Source organism: Sinohyriopsis cumingii, chromosome 11 (assembly GCF_028554795.1).
Source record: "Sinohyriopsis cumingii isolate HCF-2022 chromosome 11, ASM2855479v2, whole genome shotgun sequence".
Lineage (NCBI taxonomy): Eukaryota > Metazoa > Mollusca > Bivalvia > Unionida > Unionidae > Sinohyriopsis > Sinohyriopsis cumingii.
In genome coordinates, this window is record NC_142971.1 from 88,336,947 (window position 1) to 88,355,921 (window position 18,975).

Genomic DNA, 18,975 nt, shown 5'->3' on the forward strand with positions numbered 1-18,975 from the left:
ATTTACAGCTTATAACTGAAATTATTTTATATTTTGCACTTTCAAAAATTTCATATGCCTTAACAGTATGGCTGTGGGTATGAAAAATAAAAAGGAAAGGGAAATACTTGAAAATTACTTCTCATATGTCACTTAACTGAACTGTGCCAAAATTGACAGAAAGCATCCTTGCCAAAAAAGCTTTTTAGTTTCTTTTTACAGATGATGCAGGGGCTGCAAGTGGCCAAGTGGTCTAAAGCGCTTTCTGTTATGGAACACTGCCATCTCACCTCTGTCTGCATGGGTTCGAGTCTCTGAGTTGGCCAATGTGGGTATGCGAGAAAGCTTGCCAGTAGCTTCTTGTGGGTCGGTGGTTCATTCTTGGGTTTTCCCTGGTTCATCCTCCACCATTAATACTGGCTGCCATGAATAGCCTGTCATGTGCTGAAAAATGGCATTAGACCCTACAACAACAACAACAGATGATGCTTGTCCGTCATTCAATAAGGCCACCATAGGAAACCCAGGAGAAAAAAAACATTCAAGAACTTCTTAAAAACCACACCAGAGAATTTTACCAAATTGATGGAGAGCATCCTGGTGGTACAGAGGCAGTGTGATATGATGACCCACCTCTATGGTGCTTTGGTTATCATTATCTTGGAGATGATTGGCCCATAGTGTTATTGCCCAGATCAAGCAAACAATAAAATAAAATATGAAATTAATGGATGGAGTAACAAGGATCTGAGCAAAGATATTGAGCACAGAACATCATGAGCTCCCTTATGTAAAATATAAAAATGTAATCATGACATTTGAGAGATACACTTTCTATTAGAAATGGAATTAAAAAATGTATGCAAAGGCAGTTAGCCCTTCTGTTGTACCAATAAAACAAATTTCATCATAGAATCAAGTGAATGATTGAAATCAATATGCTGGTATGTCAGCACAATCTGGCTGCTTCTGGTGACAGATCAGCATTGTGATCTTGATCTCTCTCTCAGTCTGTCTCTCTCTGTATGTCTCTCTCTCTCTCTTTCTCTCTCTTTCTGTGTCTCTCTCTCTCTCATGCCCCTTTGCATAACATACCAGACAGTGATGACATACTGTCCAGTCTGTTCCTGTCAACTCAAATGAGTTTGATGTGGAAAAAGTCCATTTGGCATCTCCTATCATGTCCGTTACCATTTCTGAGATAGATGAAGAGGAACAACTCCAAAATCATTAAGTGCACTAGAAAGATTTTCTCCAGGATGGAAAAATGGAAAACAATACCAGAGACATAAACTCAACCAGATCTCTTGCTACTTCCTTATTTGATGACAATTAAAGAAATTTCCAGTCTTTTACTACCAGTCAAAACAGTGCTCTAATGGGGTCTGTTCCTCTTCTTTGAGACATATCGCCTATGCCTCAAGCTACCAGGTACATTCCCCTAAGTGACCTCTTAAACCTCCCCAGTTAGATGCCGGAGTGTCTTAAATGGGTATTTCTGCCAGATCCTGGGACGGCCTTTGAATGAAAATCATTGAAGATATTGAACAGAAAACTTTGTTCATGATGACATCTTGATAGCTACTGCTCTTAGTATGCAGAAATAAGTCTCACTGAATCAAGCCACATTGCAGCGTGCACTGGAAGGTCTGGCTTAGAACCTCTTGACATGCCCTTTTTGTGTCATTGGCTTTGACAGTGGAACTTCTGCACATCTGCCATGATGCTGCATTAAACTCCTCTGAGGTCTTACTTGTCCATCAGGATCTGTTCTGTTGCTCGCCAACAGGAACTTGGTTGGCTCTTTTATCCAACCATGAAAAATCAGCTCACTTCATCTCAGGATTAATGTCCTCAAGACTAGAGCCAAATCCAGGTCACACAGTACAGAATAAAACAAATCTTGTCACTTCTAGAGGTACTACAAGCTAAGGCATCATTGTCTGCTTTGCTTTACTGCTCCCTAATGTGAATGTTGAATGTTTTGGTTGATCTGGTTCCACTTGAACGTCTGCATATTTGCCCTTTGTAGTTTATCCCTCTTGCAAGGTGGAAACCAAACAGAGATTTACTTTCCGCTCTTGTTCCATTAGGACGAGATTTTCATCACCATCTGCATTGGTGGATGAATCTAGGTTCCTGAATGGTTCCTATGCCTGCACCGAAACCCAACTCCTACCTATCTGCCAACATGTCCAATTCTATTTGGGTCTCTCATTTAGAACCAGAGGGTCATCATTTCACATTACAATCTAGACATGAAGACCGATTGCCCTCCTGGCACCTCTGTTCTGATTGCCTGGCATAATCATCATCCATGAGAAAGATGCCATTCTGCACATGGGCAAGTGAAGTGCATGGGTGGACTGTGCCTTGTTAACATTTATGAAAGTTTGTACAGTATTCACATCATAAGAGAGGAAGTTTTAGATCATGAAAAATAGTAAGCTATGCTGTAGCAGCAGGTAGGTGTGACATAAATAAAAGTTTCCCCACCCCTCAGCTCCATATTTTAGAAAATGCTGCTAAGGTTAATTTGGTTAATATTTAAATGGCATTCATAGCTTTGTTATCATGGACAACTGTTATCATCTGCAATAACTGTAGTACATATAAAATAAAAATGCATTGCAACTTTTGTCAGCCGACTGTATTAATAAAGCTTTTATTTATAACTTCACTGTAATTGTAAAAAGAAAATTAATACCTGTATGATCACTCAGTACCCATTAGTCTTTATCAGGCTGATCAAATGATTTAGTTTCTTTAGCCAGTTGTAACCTGAATGCATAATTAGTTTTGGAGGCAAACTTATTCTGCTCAAGATTAAAGCATGTTGGTTAACATAAATTTTTGCCAATTTCAGTGAGGGTTATAAGTAAAAGCTTCATTAATACAGTAGACTGACACATTTGGGCAGAATTTGTATTCAGTGCTTGTAGGAGATGATTACAGTTTTCTGTGATTACAAGGCTGTGGATACAACATAATATTAACCCATTGAATCTTGGCAGCATTCTCACTAATATGAGATTCACAGAATAATCACCAATGCAGTGACATTTAAATAATTCATTGAATGCAGCAAATTTGAATAATTGCATGGAATATATAAAGTCTGTTTTCCATTGAAGCCATGGGTCATTTATATGGCTAACGGACCCATATTTTGTTGCTTTAGATACAGTAAAATTTGGAAATATTCCTATTGATTTTGGTTTCAGGCATTTGTCATTTACTAATAGGGCAGTCCAGATTTGGCTTAGTAATTTACTAGTATCTGTTCATTAGTGATAGGCGTGGAGATATTAGCCACTCAAAGAAAATAAAAATCTCATTGCAAACAATGGACTTGCACAGATCAGATAAGACACGCACACACACACACACACACACACACACACACACATTTTAGGTCACTTTTGTATTGGTCTATCTCATTAAAACTTTGGTTTAGTTAACAGCAAAGCATGTGATAAACATCTTTTTTTTTTTTAATGAAATATTTTTTCTGGCATAATGTGCTGGCAGGTCATTGTCTGTGTTATTGATTGTACTGATTACTTCAAACAAACTGCATGGATTTTCTGGCACATATGATGGCAGATCTGGGTATGTGCAGTTTTTAGTTGCACTCAACTTATAGGTGAGTGTGTATGTTACTTTACTTTTCCTGTTTGCTTTTATTTTCATATTTCTTGCTGTCTTTTAATTTGTCTGAAACTTTCTTTTTTAAGTTTTTATGTAGCAATAAACACATCATAGTTTGAAAATAATTATTAACTAACAACTTTTCTTTATGAAGTATTCTTGTAGAAATCAGAATTTTGTTGTATACAGTCATTGAAAGAATCGATCTAGTTGCTTCAGTTTCTTCAGAAATGGTTAAATATGACCACTTTTCACTGTATATTAAATTCTCTTGTTTTAAAACAGGTGTTTGTACTGAAACATTCTCACCTATCTTTTTATTTGCTGTGATGTCAGCTGTGAGTAAACTTGGCATTTAAAAATATTTTGCATGCACAATTTTTCTTGGAGTATCTACAAACCACAAATTTAAGGCTCTAAAAGCAGATGTCGGAACAATAGGACCACTTCCCCTATCCACCAACTGAAATGCAAGGAATGCATTTTTTTGCAGAACCACAAAATTGGTTCCCATGAAATAACTGAATGTACAGTACATATCTTACAGCTGGAAAACCTCTTTTTTTTAATTGCCTCTATTGGTAAAGTACTGTGTATACTCACTTAGAAGTCCAGTCCAACTACACGCAGCCGAGACCCTGACATAATATGCTGGCAGATCAGGGTCTGTATTGTTTGTTCTGCTAATTGCTCTTAATGGATATATTAGAATCTGACCTGTTATGCATTATGCAATGGCAGATATGGATCATTGCAGTTTGTAGTTCGATCCAACACATAAGTGAGTATGTATGGCAGTATTTTTTAAAAATCTTTTGGCAAACAGGTACATGTATTATGTACCTAGACACACCCATACACACACAGACAGACACACACACAGCAACTGAAAATCAATATATCCCTCATGATTTCTTAGCAGTTGATTTGATTCCCCATCCTTACTTCCTCTTGAAAAGGTGCAGATTTAAATCCTATCACTGGATCAACCCTGATTGGCTATCATGAAGTGCAGTGGAAATGGCATTTTATTCCATTTGTTCAGTACTGTATATAATCACTTATAAATTGAGTCTAACTGCAAACAGCAGCAATTCTGATCTGCCATAACATAATGAGCCTGCAGATCAGGGTCTGTATTGTTTGTTTATATTGAATAATCCAACAAAAACTGCACAGACCCAGATCTGTTGGTGCATTAGTCTACTACAGATCTGGGTCTGTGCAGTTTGCAGTTAGATTCATCAGATAAGTGATTATATACGGTACTAAATAACCTTGTGTTTCAATTCCACAAAACACCAAAAAACACCTTTCCTAGATCCATCCCAAGAGGATGGGGGAGGGGGATTACAGTTGAAAATTCTTAGACTCGTGATTGTGTACAATCAGATTCCAGAATGTTAACATCTTTGTTTGTCTCGATCAGAGTTTAAACTCCTGTCTGTGATGTCACATGAGTGACATCCAGATCTGTCAGTGTATTAAAACTATTATGAATAGCAGATCAAGATCTGTGCTGTTTACAATGTGATACTTTATACACATTATACATGTATGCTGGAAATACATTATCATCTTTGCTAAATTTATTTCTCATGGTCTGTTTTATGTTTATTAGAAGTATTTAGTTCATCCTATGTGTTACACAATTAAAAGCATCTTGGAAATGGAAGGAAACATATTTAACATTTCTCAACCTGTAATTTCTAAACAAGGTCAAATAGGTTGTCAGGGATTCTTTAAAGTATGTTTCCCATGAACAGTTAAGCAGGAATTCCATTAACTGTGTTTCACATGGCAAGAGATTTAAGATGAGTCACAATGGAAAATTTAATCAGGTTCAGCTGCTTCATCATAAAACCTTTTGTTTCCTGAATTATGACAATATTTTCATTTAGCGAAAGACAGATGTTATGTGTTATAAAATGAAATTTAATTGATCTTTTGGGGAAAACTTAATTAATGTTATTGATTCATGTCTATTAAAGGCGCATACTGAAAAGCTGTTGTTTGTTAACAGTGTTTCAAATGATTATAATCATCTCTGTTATGGTTTGTGCAATGCAGACAGATCAGATTAAAGTTTCCAGTTTATTTCAGTTGTTTTTCATCTTGATTTAAAAATGTCTTTTATCTTGATTTAGAAATACAGTAAAAATGCACAAGTCAGACATCACCACCTGAATTTCTTTTAGCATTCTAATTGAGCCGTTCTGTCTCACATAACTTCTCTTGCCAATGGCTTCGAAAAACTTGAAGTACCACATTTGTCCCATTTTTCAGACATTAAAATATAAATTTTAAAACTGTTCATCCTGTTTGGATAATTTGTGCACAAATGAATCTTATCTTTTTCATGAAAAATATTGTCTGTAAAATTCATCTCTGTTGTGTATTGATGGGTCTGGCATGTTAAGTCCTGGTTAGAAGTCATCTGGGCAAACTTGGTTGCAATGCTTTGCATGCAAATAAAGAATACTTACATGATGATATATTGGTCTTTTGATTTCCAGCCTTCATTATTATAATTTAGAGGAGTTATGTCTCCATAATTTTTTTTCTTCTTCTAACTTCTGTTCTGCAGGTTAACAATATAAAGAATCGTTGGATTTCATCCCAGTGTCATATGCAGCTCTGTACCTTGAGTGAGTTCAATTTCCTGCATTCTATAACATTTGCAGGTGTTATTCCACTTGATTGCCCATCCTCCTAACTTTGGAGTCTGCGACATAACTTTACCAGGGTGTGTTGGATTTCAACCAAATTTGGCATGCAACATTATGTTGATCAGGCTTGAATGGTTTTGATTTTCAGCTTTCCACATCATAGGTTAAAGGTGTTATGACCCCTATTTGACCATCCTCCTAACTTTGATTTCTTCACCACTATTTAACTTAGAATTTTTCACATTTTAATCAGATTTATTGTACACTTTATTTGGCATTGAATTACATTCAGATCTTGCATTCCACAATGTATACAGAAGTTATTGCCTCAAAATTGTTTGTCCTCCTACTTTGGTTTTCACAGCATTATTTTACCAAGGCTTGGTGGATTCTCAACCAAATTTATATTGATAATGCCTTGAAATGAATTCAATTTCCAACATTCTACATTATCATTGAGAAGAAATGTGATTGCATGTCCTCCTAAGCATGGTACTTTACCCAAGGATTGTTGAATTTCAACCAAATTCGGCCTGCACTTTTACTTGTTGAAACCTTGAATAAATTGGATTTACAACATTCCACATTAGAGCATTTATGGCCCCAGAATGTCTGGTCTTCTAGCTTTGTTTCCCAAACACAAACACTTCTGTTTAAGACCCTGCTGAGCAAAACTGTAGTTAGTGTGGGTCTTTGTGATGCATGCATCATTAGAAGCTCTAGTGTATATAGATTGGGGGTCTGCACTAGAGATACATTTATATTAGAGACATATTTGGTTGTTCATCTAGACAGGATTTAATGTATGTAATGTATATTGTAAATTACAAAATCTCACTGTCACTAAATTTGAGTGAATCTTTACTTTTAGCATATTAGTAACACAAAATTTTAAGAAGTTACTGATGTTGAAAATATATATTTTGGTGGTAGGTTTACCATATCCAAACTAATGCAATTATCTAAAAGGTAACCATGTGTGCTTGCATACTATATCATGCAAGCACTGATACAAAATGAAGTTTTGACATTTTATTCCAGTGCAATGGATCTCTGTAATGCAGTGGTTGGCATCATTACTTGCCAATTTCATTATGTACCAAGCTGAGTGTTGTAGTGAGCATGATTCAAAATTTGATGAGTACATGTACGCGTGTGGATGTGCCCATGAGAATAAACAAAATATCAGTCCAGTGCACAGTAATAATGTTACTACCTGCCAGTATATATATCGTATGTACTCACTTATAAGTTCAGTCAAACTGCAAACAGCAATGATCCTGATCTACCATATCATAATATGCCTGCATATCAGGGTCTGTGCTTTTTTTTTTACTGAACACTCCTGAACTTTGCAGTTGGACTCATAAATGAGTGTATACTGTAACAATTGGTATATTAGGTAAGCCCTTGCTTGATGAAAATGGATATTTTGTAGAAAATTAATGATAATCTGTAAGCTTCTTGTTTTTAAACTTAAACTGATTTTTTTAAATGTTTGTTGTCATAGTATATTTATTAGAGTAATACCAGGGTATGAAAGACATTCAAGACTGAAAATCAGGAGCCATGGCATGACTGTTTCATATAAAAATTCATGTTATAATGAAGCATGTTATAGTGAAATTTCCATGTGTCGGATATAACAAAAACTAACTGCTGACAGTGATGGACTTTTCACAAAATCTCATTTGCATCATCTGTATAAGTCCACTGCTGGTTGGAATTACATCCTTAGTAACAAAGTGCTTATGAAACTGGCTACTAATTTCCAGTCCAGATCGCAAACCTCCAGTACTGTCCATCCATGTAGTCATTAGTGTTTATAACATATACATTCTCTCATCAGAAAATTTAAACAGGTATAAAATGTTAACAATAACTAGTTTACTTGCTAAATCTGAGAAACTTTTATGCTTTCTAAAATTGTGTGAGTGGCAGTAGCCGCCCTCTTTAGTAATGACGGGCTTAAGAGAGGCTTCAGGTTCATCCTGCACCCATGCCCTGACATCAGGGCACCAGGTCCACTTATGAGGTCATTTTTTCCTTTTCAAAGTGGTGGCCTCTTTTAAAAGAGAATGTTGTGAGGCATAAAGTTTGTATTTCTTCTTTCAGATCCCCATCTGACCCAGACAAGACATTAATCAAGAGAATTATTGCTCTTGAAGGGGATGTAATCAGGTGAGTTTGTAAATTAATTAATTAATTTCCTGTCTGCTTCTTTTCCTTGTCTTTAATTCAGTTTCATCACAGAGTTTTAATGGACCACATTATTATCTTCTATTGTTTACTCTTCTGTAGGTGCCTGTTTTCAGCCATTAGTCATACCATTACAAATTTAGGAAAAACTTGTGATTGAGAAACTGTATTTCAATTCAGAATGAAATGTTGTGGGTTTACTTAGATTAGATTATTTTTCAAATCATCAATGAATGGTATGAAATGTTAATACAGAATTTATGTTAAATTCTAAATCAACTTTAAAATGAAATCCATGGAATCTTTATTTGTAGTGTTGCTTGTACAATACTATTATGTTACAGATAGCTTATGGTCCTTGTGAAATTGATTGATTGAAATGTATTGCTTTATTAAATTGTGTGACTAATGAAGTGGTATGCTTACATTTATGCATTTTAGTTCCCTTTTAAATAGAAAAGCAGTTTATTAGCTATTTTCCCAAATCAGAGGAATATATCCCTTGGTTGATACTGTTTCTTTACTTTGCTTTTGATCAGTACTGCATATTCTCACTTATTAGCCAAGTCCAACTTCAAACAGTGTAGACTCTTATCTAATGTTGGATGAGGCACCATCAGATTAGGGTCTGTATTTTTTGTTCTACTGACCATTCCTAACAAACTGTGCAGACCCAGATCTGCTGGCACATTATGAGATGGCTGATCTGACTCAATGCAGTTTATAGTTGAACTCAGCTTTTAAGTATTTCAATGTCTTGCATAATTTTTTGGTTGTTTAGAAACATTTCCAATGCATAGATTTTTAAATATGAAGTGACGTTATTCTTTCAATAGTACAAACTTGTTCTACATCTTGTTTTGCTTTTAATTAATACTATGTTGTTGTTGTTGTTGTTGTTGTTGGGTTTAGTGCCATTTTTTAGCACATGATAGGCTATACATGGCAGCCAATATTAATGGTGGAGGAAGAACCCGGGAAAACCCTGGAAAGAACCACCGACCCATGAGAAGCTACTGGCAAGCTTTCTCAGATACAGTTAATACTATGTATTCTATGTTATAATAGATTTCCTCAGGGAGGGCTGTTGTTGTGCAAACTATTTCAGCATGTAAATATTGATCAGTAAATTACAAACTGGAAAATGAAGACAGACATAATTAAAATATTGTAATCTAGTAGTAACATATGTCTGTCATTTCAGGCCTATAAATTGCAAAGAGAGCTCTGTTACAATACCAGAAGGACATTGCTGGGTGGAAGGAGATCACCATAAACAAAGCATGGACAGTAACTTTTTTGGACCTGTAAGTTATCATTAGTTTTGAAGTACCATATATACTTGCTTATAAGTCAAGTCAAATTGCAGACATCAGTGATCCTGATCTGCAATGGCATAATGCACCTGTAGATCAGGGTTGATATTGCTTATTCTACTTACTCCTAACAAACTGTAGATACTCAGATCTTCTGATGATGGCAGATCAGGGCAGATCAGGGTCTGTGTTACTCTAAGGACTGAAACTTGATGGGTTTTTCTAATTATTTAATGTCTGGGTGGTTGTATATGAGAGTGTGAATATGTGTGTTTGTGTGGTGATCATATTTTACAATACTAAGAGATAGACCATTTTATTTTTTGGGGTGGGTGCCTGATAACTTGAAAAAATGTTCTTGCTCTAATTTATTGAAAAAGTAAACTAATTAAATATGTTATATTAGTTGAAAAAACATCCAGTGTATTGAGATAAATTTTTAAAACAATACTTAGGTTTGAAAGATTACACTCTGAAAATTAAATGGTTGCTCTGAACATCTAACAGCTATTTTCTGTCTGAAAGTTTATTAGATGCTTCAGAGAAAGAAGTCTTTTATTCAAATTTGAATTTCATGTCATTTATGGTAGACTTATATGTGCATCATTTTGGAGGGTTTGTGCTCACTAAATCCTATTTTCTGAGTCACACCCCTCCCACTGCCTAGGAGGTTTGTGGTTATGCCTTGTTCCTCAGAATGTGTCAGAAATAAGGGGTTCAACTGGAGCAGATAGTAAGACAACCAAACTTCCACAACCCCATCAACAACTCAGTCACTAGCAATCATATACTGTAGTCACTAGAAAGTGTACAATATTATCTACCAAATGTATGACACTTCACACCCATCAAATGTGTTGTACACTTACATGATAGAATTGCTCTTACAAGTGACAAGGAAATAATTTCTGGTCATTGAAGGAGTTGTAGCCAAACACAAGAGCAAGAGATCTTACATTTGCCATATTGTTGGATGCATGTAGTGAAAGTTGGTAATACATGAACATTTTTAAAAAGGTGTGATTAAATCAATCATTTTAAATTATGTCAGCTAGCTAATGTGCACTGATAGGGTGAAATATAGTGAAATCTCCCAAGGCTAAAATCTCATGAAACCAAAATCTTTCTGAAACCAAAACATTTTTCTAGTTCAGAATTTCTATTTTTACATTGAAATAAATCCCATAAATTGAAACTTAAAGTATGACCATCTAGTGGTCAGGTCCCAGTTTTGAGTTCAACCAACTGCCAGAATATAACCATTGGACCACATGTGAAATAAAGCAAAGATCAACACTCACACCAGCACAGGTTACAACCACTGTAAATTATATCATCATCATGATCATTTAAATTAAAGACTTTTCGCCCATATCATCATCATCATCATCATTTAAATTATAGACTTTTTGCCCATACAGCATGTACATCTGGTTAATATCCATAAGCGGACTATTTAATTGATCCCGGGGGAAGGAATTAGAGCCTCATCCCCCAGGCATTACTGTACATAAAAGGCACTATTTAATTGAGCTGTTGGGTCTTGGGTGAATATGACTGGCTTCATAGACCCTAGTGACCTGAATGTAAGGCTATACTCGAGTGGTTGTAAATAATTGGTTATCAGTAGCTTTTTATATCTGGCTGAATTCAGAGTTAATTGCCTGTAATATTGTGCCAGTAGCTGTGCAAAGCAATGAAGATTATGTTTATCTTCCAATCACCTATGTCCATTAATGTACACCTAAATAATCCTCAGTCAGCTGCTTTGGAACTTAAAACAGCTCGTTAGCTTAGCTGTTACATTTGTTCCAACAAGGACAAACAAAAAAGCAATTTTTCATGTTCTCATATTTCCTGTCTAGCAATATATTATCAAATAATGTAAATTTTCATAAAGTACTAATGCATGTGTTGAACAAAATGTAAATAATTACAGTATAAATATCAGCAGAATCAAGGTCATTGTATTAAACAGATGTAAAGCAGCCACTGATTAATATACCGATGATGTCGTAACAAAGGGACATAATTTATTGCATTTCATTTTAGCTGATATTTGGGGTGCAAAATGCTATATGCACAAATTTTAATCATTGGACTTGACAGGTGTACACAGGCTCATTATCATTGAAGATTATGCACCCCAGCCCCCATTTTTACACATGCATTTGTCATGTCCAAACATGATTGTTGAAGTACAGTGAACTGACATTGCAAATGCAGACCCTTTCCCCTTATGATAATTTTGAAGTACAGTACTTAACTGCCAGATGCAATTCACTTGCCCTCTAGGCTGTTTTAAGATATTCTGCTTATCTTGAACCCTGTATGTGTGTGAACTGCTTACAGGTGGTTGTCACTACTTTGTTGGTATTCCTCATGTTAAGATCAAGACCAACACAGGTATAAAACATCTAATTCACAAATATATCCATATCTTGAATTATTAAAACAATAATAGCTAAGAATGTTACATTGTAGCCTTTTGTTATTAAATTTGACATACCAATTTACCAAAATATCCCCTCCTACCTTAAACATTTTACTCAGTATAGCTCCTGTAAAAAGTGTTGTTGCATATTTAGACAATATCTTCTCAAATGGTATAACAGAAATTAGATTGTATGCAAAACTACTACTAATATTTGTACTCTTAAAAAATTAACTGTTTGCAGCACAAAGCATTACATTATGTAAATTGTATTATGAACCTATTTGTTTGAAGCTCTTAAACTTGTGTGCAATCATAGTTTGTTTCTTTTCTTTTCTCTACCATCATAGTATCAAAACCATATCAAAACTACTTTTCAATGCTATTTGACTTCCAAAAGGGGATTTTAGAGTTAGAAATTGTGAGTGGAATGCTATGTTAGCTGTTAGCAATAATATTTATCCATTCCTGAGCCAGTTATTTTGGAGGAAGAGTTTGCCTAAAGTGTACTACTGTAAGTTAATATAAAACCACCACACAGTTAAATAAATAATATCCTTTAGATGTAATTTCAGCTTAACAGAAAAAAAACCACCAGTTCATGACCATTATTATGGTGTTTGGTGCTGCTGATAGCAGCTGGAAAGGGGGAGGAGATCACAATTTAGTAATCAAACATTAGGCCATGATGAAACATTAATATACTGCTGGAAGGGACCCTTCTAAAGAGTCACACCTCAGATAGGTCTGATGATAAATGGCCACTGAAATTAATAATTCTCAACCACAAAAAGAAATGTGTCCCTCTGTCCGTATGTCTCTCTCTCTCTATAGATATATATATATATATATATATATATATATATATATATATATATATATATATATATATATATATATATATATATATACACACACACACATACATACATACATACATACATACATACATACATACATAATTGAAGAGAGCATTTATTCTCAGACTCCATTCACTCACAGTTGACTTTAATAATTATTGGAATTGTCAAAATTAGTGTAAATAGTAAGAAATGCAACAGGACAAATATTAATAATGAGGTATTCAGTTTAAGAAGGGATGATTTCAGCCTGTTGGCTTTTAATAAATTACGAACCACTAAACACAATTCTTGGCTGATGCACAGTCTGTTTATCAAAGACACTCTTTTATGTGCTTGGGTCTGAATGAATGTATGGACTAGGTTCAGGATGATGTTTTTATCAATATTATCCAATTAATCCAAATAGTATACAATGCAAATTAAAACATGCAAACAAAAGTGATACAGATGCACTTTCAGTGCTCTAAAACATGACAGCTTCAGAGAAAACTGTATTGTCAGCTTCAACAAATTGTTAAAATTTATTAGAGCGCTTGAACCCCATAAATGTGAAAATGTTTTCCATGTAAAAAATAACTATGAAAATCTATGAAAGACAATCTGCATTTACCATCAGTTGCTAAAGGTGTTGCAAGTCTGATTTCAGCCATTGCAATTGGCATATCAATAGAAAATAATGATAGACCCTTTTGAGGACTTGGTGTACATAAAAAGAACTGTTGATCGTTACCGTGAAGAAAAAAAAAATTTGGTACAAAGGAAAACTGGTACCAGTATGCAGGTTGAAGAAGAAACGTAACAGAAAATTATATGTAACTTCAGATTACATGACTATAGAATCATCAACAACTGATGAATATGCATATGACATATGCCCAACAGTTTAATATTTACCTTGTGTGATACAATTGGCTTAACAATGGTAAAAACATTGTCCACTAATGTACAGATTTTCAAGCGATTATTGACCATAGAATGTTAAACAGATGTGTAACAATGATACATATCTTACTGTGGCTTATGTATGAATCTCTGGTGTCAGCTAACATTATGAGGGTAGAAAGAAGTTGGCATACCTGCTGCAACACAACATGGCACATGAAAAACATGATTGTTGACTCCCAAGACTCTCCACCTGGATGTAGTATTTATGAACAGTGATCAGACCTGCATATAGTCCATGTAAATCTGTCCTTGAGGTGGTTTATTCAGTAGATTATCATAGGTAGTTAAATATTAAGGCAGAGATAAGCAGCCACCATTTCATATATTACTTAATTGCCTTAGAATGGCAAGAACTACGTTGTGTTGAGTCCTTTGAAGACTGATGTGGGAGTGCCCATTGAGCTAATTTGCATAGGTCAAGTACAGTGTGCTAAAACTTAAATTTTTTTATTTTCCTCCAAAACTTGGAAGATGCCATTACTACCTCTATTTATATGACTATTCCATTACATTCACCATTCTTCACAGTATGTTTGTTTATGATTTGTCTATGTACATTAGTTTCTTTGATATGGAATGACTTGAGAAAATATGTGATGTCATGTTATTTAATATGTTTTTGCGTATAATTTCAATCAGAATGGGATGTAGAGTGTGACACCTACATAAAAAGCATGCAAATGCATTATAACCCCAGTCTAGCCAGTTAAACCCAAATATGCTAGCTTGCACAGATTCAAATACTTCTAACTTAGAGATGCATGAAGCAGTTACCTCCCCTATTCAGAGTTCTTCATACAGCAGGGTGGGTTGGGGGAATAAAAGACAAAGGATGGTAGTATAACAAAGATAATGCATCTTAATTACTTATATGCATACAGAGAAACAGAAAATGAACAGTTGGGCCTGACTAGACCAATAACTAAATAGCAGTTTGTTTTTAAGAACTGTTTTTGGCACATGTTTGATGCCTTATCAACCTGCCTAATATAAAAATTTATACCAAGTTAAGTACTGGAGTTAGGTCAGATCCATATACATGTATCTGGATAACTATAATAAATCAGAACATAAAAATATGAATTATTTGATTGACAAGTGTAAAGCTGTACTCTATTTGCTTATAGCAAAAGAAATTTAAGGGTCCCAGCTCCTATTTCACACATACATTTGAAAAGTCCCAAGGTCATTTTGACCCAAAGTGACATTGATGGTGCAGATACTAGGTCTTTCTCTACATGAAAATTTGAAACATAATGTGTACTAAACAGATTGATACAGTTCAAAATAGTACAATATATGCCATTTTTGAGATATTCTGCTTACAGTCATTGAACCCAGAGTATATACTGCAGTGTGAGTCAAGTTCTACTTCCTAGCTGACTATTGGTATTTCATTGTCCTGTTACAGTTATGCATACCATATGCTGCACATCAGTATCAAGAAGAACAAAAGCCCAAAACACCTAATTCACAAATATATCCATATCTTTAATTACATGTGACAGAACCAGGACATGAAACCAGTAGATTTACAAATTTTGATCAGTAGATTGAAGTTTTCAACAGGAATCCAACTTTTTTTGAAGATAGTAGTCATATTTAATACAGGTCAGTGTATTGTCAGTTAAATTAAAAGGAAGCATTGTGTATATCATATTTGGCAACAAAAATTTGTTGTAAAATCCACAAGCATTTTAGTTACCTTTACAAAATCACATTGGTGACCACTGATGACATTGTGATTATTAAGTTTCACACTTAACAAGCTTTCATTAGTTTTCTGGTCCAGATTTCCTTCAATCACTTATTATTTTGAAAAGAATTGGAGAATGTCCTCACTATATCAGTATTAGAATGTGGCAATGGTAAAGCCACCAAGTTCAGCCTGCAAAGTTCAAACTTCATCTTTTCTGTGACTGATTTTTTAAGGCTGCTGACTGCTCACAGTACTTGTCAGACCTTGATTTATCTGAAGGAGAAAGATCCATAGTCAGACTTTTGATGTATTCATGAGCCGCGTATGTTTTTGCCAGTGTTTTTTTAACATTGGGAGAAATTGCACATTTTGGTATTTTGACACAAACTGAAGAAAAAATATTACCTGCCCTTAAATATTCCACTTAAAATATCTTGAAAAATACAATAACAATAAAAACATAAAAATCCAAATACTTCACTGTTTCGGATGAAATTTGTGTTCAGTCAGACCTTTTATGTCACCTATGCCAAGTTCAGTTCATTTTTAATCAGAGATTACAAACCCATCATGGAACACCTTTGATCTTTTACTTATGACACCTCAAAAAACAACCCACATCTTGCCTTAAGTTCTCCAGATTACAACAGTAATGTCATCAATTAACAGATTGTTGTTTACACATTAGCCTTTTTAATCCAACTATTTAGCCAGTGCCACACATTATTGCACTGCTGTAACAGTTCCATTCTCAGCTAGACTGGTTTATAATGCTTGGTTTCTGTATTGTCTAGATATGGCACACAAACATTCCATTTTTATTAATTATCTTTGGTTGCTTTTTTAAATTTAAATTTTCAAAAGTAGTAGATTCCAGCTGTAAATAGTATGTGCTGTAGATGGCCTTTAAAATGGTTTTTTGTCCGTTAGAATCACATGTATGTAATTATTAATTATGATAGGTTGCATGTGGTGACCAGTATATTTGATAGAGGAGGAACTTGAGAAAACTGCAGGGAGAACCACCGATCCACAGGAAGCTACAGGCAAGCTTTCTCATATATCCACATTGGCCAAGCTAAGACTTGAACCCAGATGAACAGAGGTGAAATGTCAGTGATCTGTAAAGACAAGTGCCTTAGACCACTTGGCCATCTGGGACCCCCCTCAGAAACTGACTAAACTCTTCCAGTAAATGTGGACTCAAGGAAATATAACCCAGGAGTACAATGATGCATGCATCTTCCACTTTTACAAGCAAAAAGGTAACATAATCCTGCAACAACAATCAGGGCATCTCCTTGCCATCAATAGCTGCCATAATTCTTGCCAGAATTATGCTGAATCACACTGATCAGTGACTCCTGTCTGAGAGTCATTGTGGCTTCAGAAAAGGACATGGGACTGCAGAAATGATATTTACAGCTCATCAACTCCAGGAAAAAATGACAGGAAGAGAATTCCACCCTTTTCACAATTGTCAACCTGACAAAAGCCTTTCTCACAGCCAGCTATCGGGGCCTCTGGAAGGTCATGGCAAAATTTTCCCAGAGAAATTTGTTGTAATGATTTGGCAGTTCCATGATGGTGTGCTTGCTCTTGTCATAGATTATGGTGACTTGTCTGAACCAAACCAAGTCACCAGTGGAGTCAAGCATGTTGGTCCCAGTTCTCTTCAGTATGATGTTCTCTGCCATGCTTACTGATGCTTTCCATGACTCTGACACTCAGATTGATATCAGGTACTGGACTAATGGCAAGCGGTTCAATCTGAAGAGACTGCAGGCATGGATGCAGTTACACTTGGTAATTGTTCATGATCCACTTGCAGATTACTGTTCTCTGAATGCCAACTCCAAGTTAGACATACAATAGAGTAAGGACCTTTTCGCTTAACTTTGTGACAATTAGGGTCTCACTATCAGTATCAAGAAGACAGTTGATGTACCAAGCTACACCAGAAAAATCATGTGTAGAGCATACCATCACAGTTGGTGGTCAAACCCTCCTGGTAGTAGACAAGTTCACCTATCATTGCAGTTCACATTGATGATGAAACCAATGTGAGAATTACTAAAGCAAGTGTCCTTTTTGGCAGATTATATGCAGGTGTGTAAGAGCACAGAATCACCAGTCTGCAAACAAAACTGAAGTTCTACAAAGTCATTGTATACAAGTGAAACCCAAATGATATACAGAGGTCTTTGTAAGAAACTGAACAATTTTCACATAGGCTGCTTGAGAAAACTGATGAGGACAAGATGGCAGGACAGGGTCCTAGATGCTGAGGTTCTCACGTGGGCAGGCACTTCAAGCATCCACACTCTAGTGATGAAATCACAGATGAGATAGGCAGACCACATTACTAGGAGGTTGGACTAATGACTACCAAAGAAGATCTTGTGTGGGGAGCTGAGGAAAGGAAATCAATCTCAGGGAGGTCAGAAGAAATGTTTCAAAGATTCCCTCAAGTCATCCTTGAAACACTTCAGTATTGATTCTGAGTCTTGGGAAGATCTTGCACAGGATTGTTCCACCTGATGCAACGCCATCTTTACTGGAGCTACTGACTTTGAACTGAGGAGAATCACATAGGCGGTGCAGAAGTTAAAGCAGCACAAATCTCTGATCTGCAGCACATCTTCTATTGATAAAGCAACATCAAGTAGTATCTCATAGATAACCAGTCATACAATCTTGTTTTCCCTCAAAAATTCATGAGGTAACACATACCAGGGCCACGTTTCAAATTTGAATCACCAAACATTAATATGATGTACAGTGTACACTCAAGTTGCTACCAATATGTCCACTATTTTGAGAGATTGCAACCTAGAACACCATAGATGTTCAAAGCAAGTCCAGTATTTATATTTGTATGTTAGTGTCCATTTCTCAGAGCTTGCAATTTATCAAACCTCTAAGTACATTGGAAGGGGGCACTAAGCTGTAACAGTGTCTCTCTCCTAACAAGCAGACATTATTTTCCTTGCATCACTTTGATAACACAATGCCTTCAAGAAAAAACATTAATCGATAATTAGCAGATCACCTTAAAATCTGTCATTTAACATAGTTGATTTGTATATTGTATTGCCTCATTTTGTGTAAGAACTTAAAGAGAAATTTCATTATTTTGGACTCCATTTGATGGAATGTCAAGACTTCTGGGAACAGATTTCCTTAATTTTTCTCAGAATAATTGTTATTATGGATTTAC

The 18,975-nt window shown here is 35.4% G+C and overlaps 1 protein-coding gene across 3 annotated transcripts in view; it reads left to right on the top strand.

Moving 5' to 3' along the window:
• Positions 1-18,975, top strand: part of LOC149788933 (mitochondrial inner membrane protease subunit 2-like) — a 120,613-nt gene that overhangs the window by 90,804 nt on the left and 10,834 nt on the right. For all 3 annotated transcript variants that reach the window (XM_089975076.1, XM_089975077.1, XM_089975078.1), the window contains exons 4-5: positions 8,415-8,480; positions 9,703-9,805. In XM_089975076.1, coding sequence (XP_089831202.1) covers positions 8,415-8,480; positions 9,703-9,805 — 169 coding nt within the window. The remainder of the gene's footprint in view (positions 1-8,414; positions 8,481-9,702; positions 9,806-18,975) is intronic.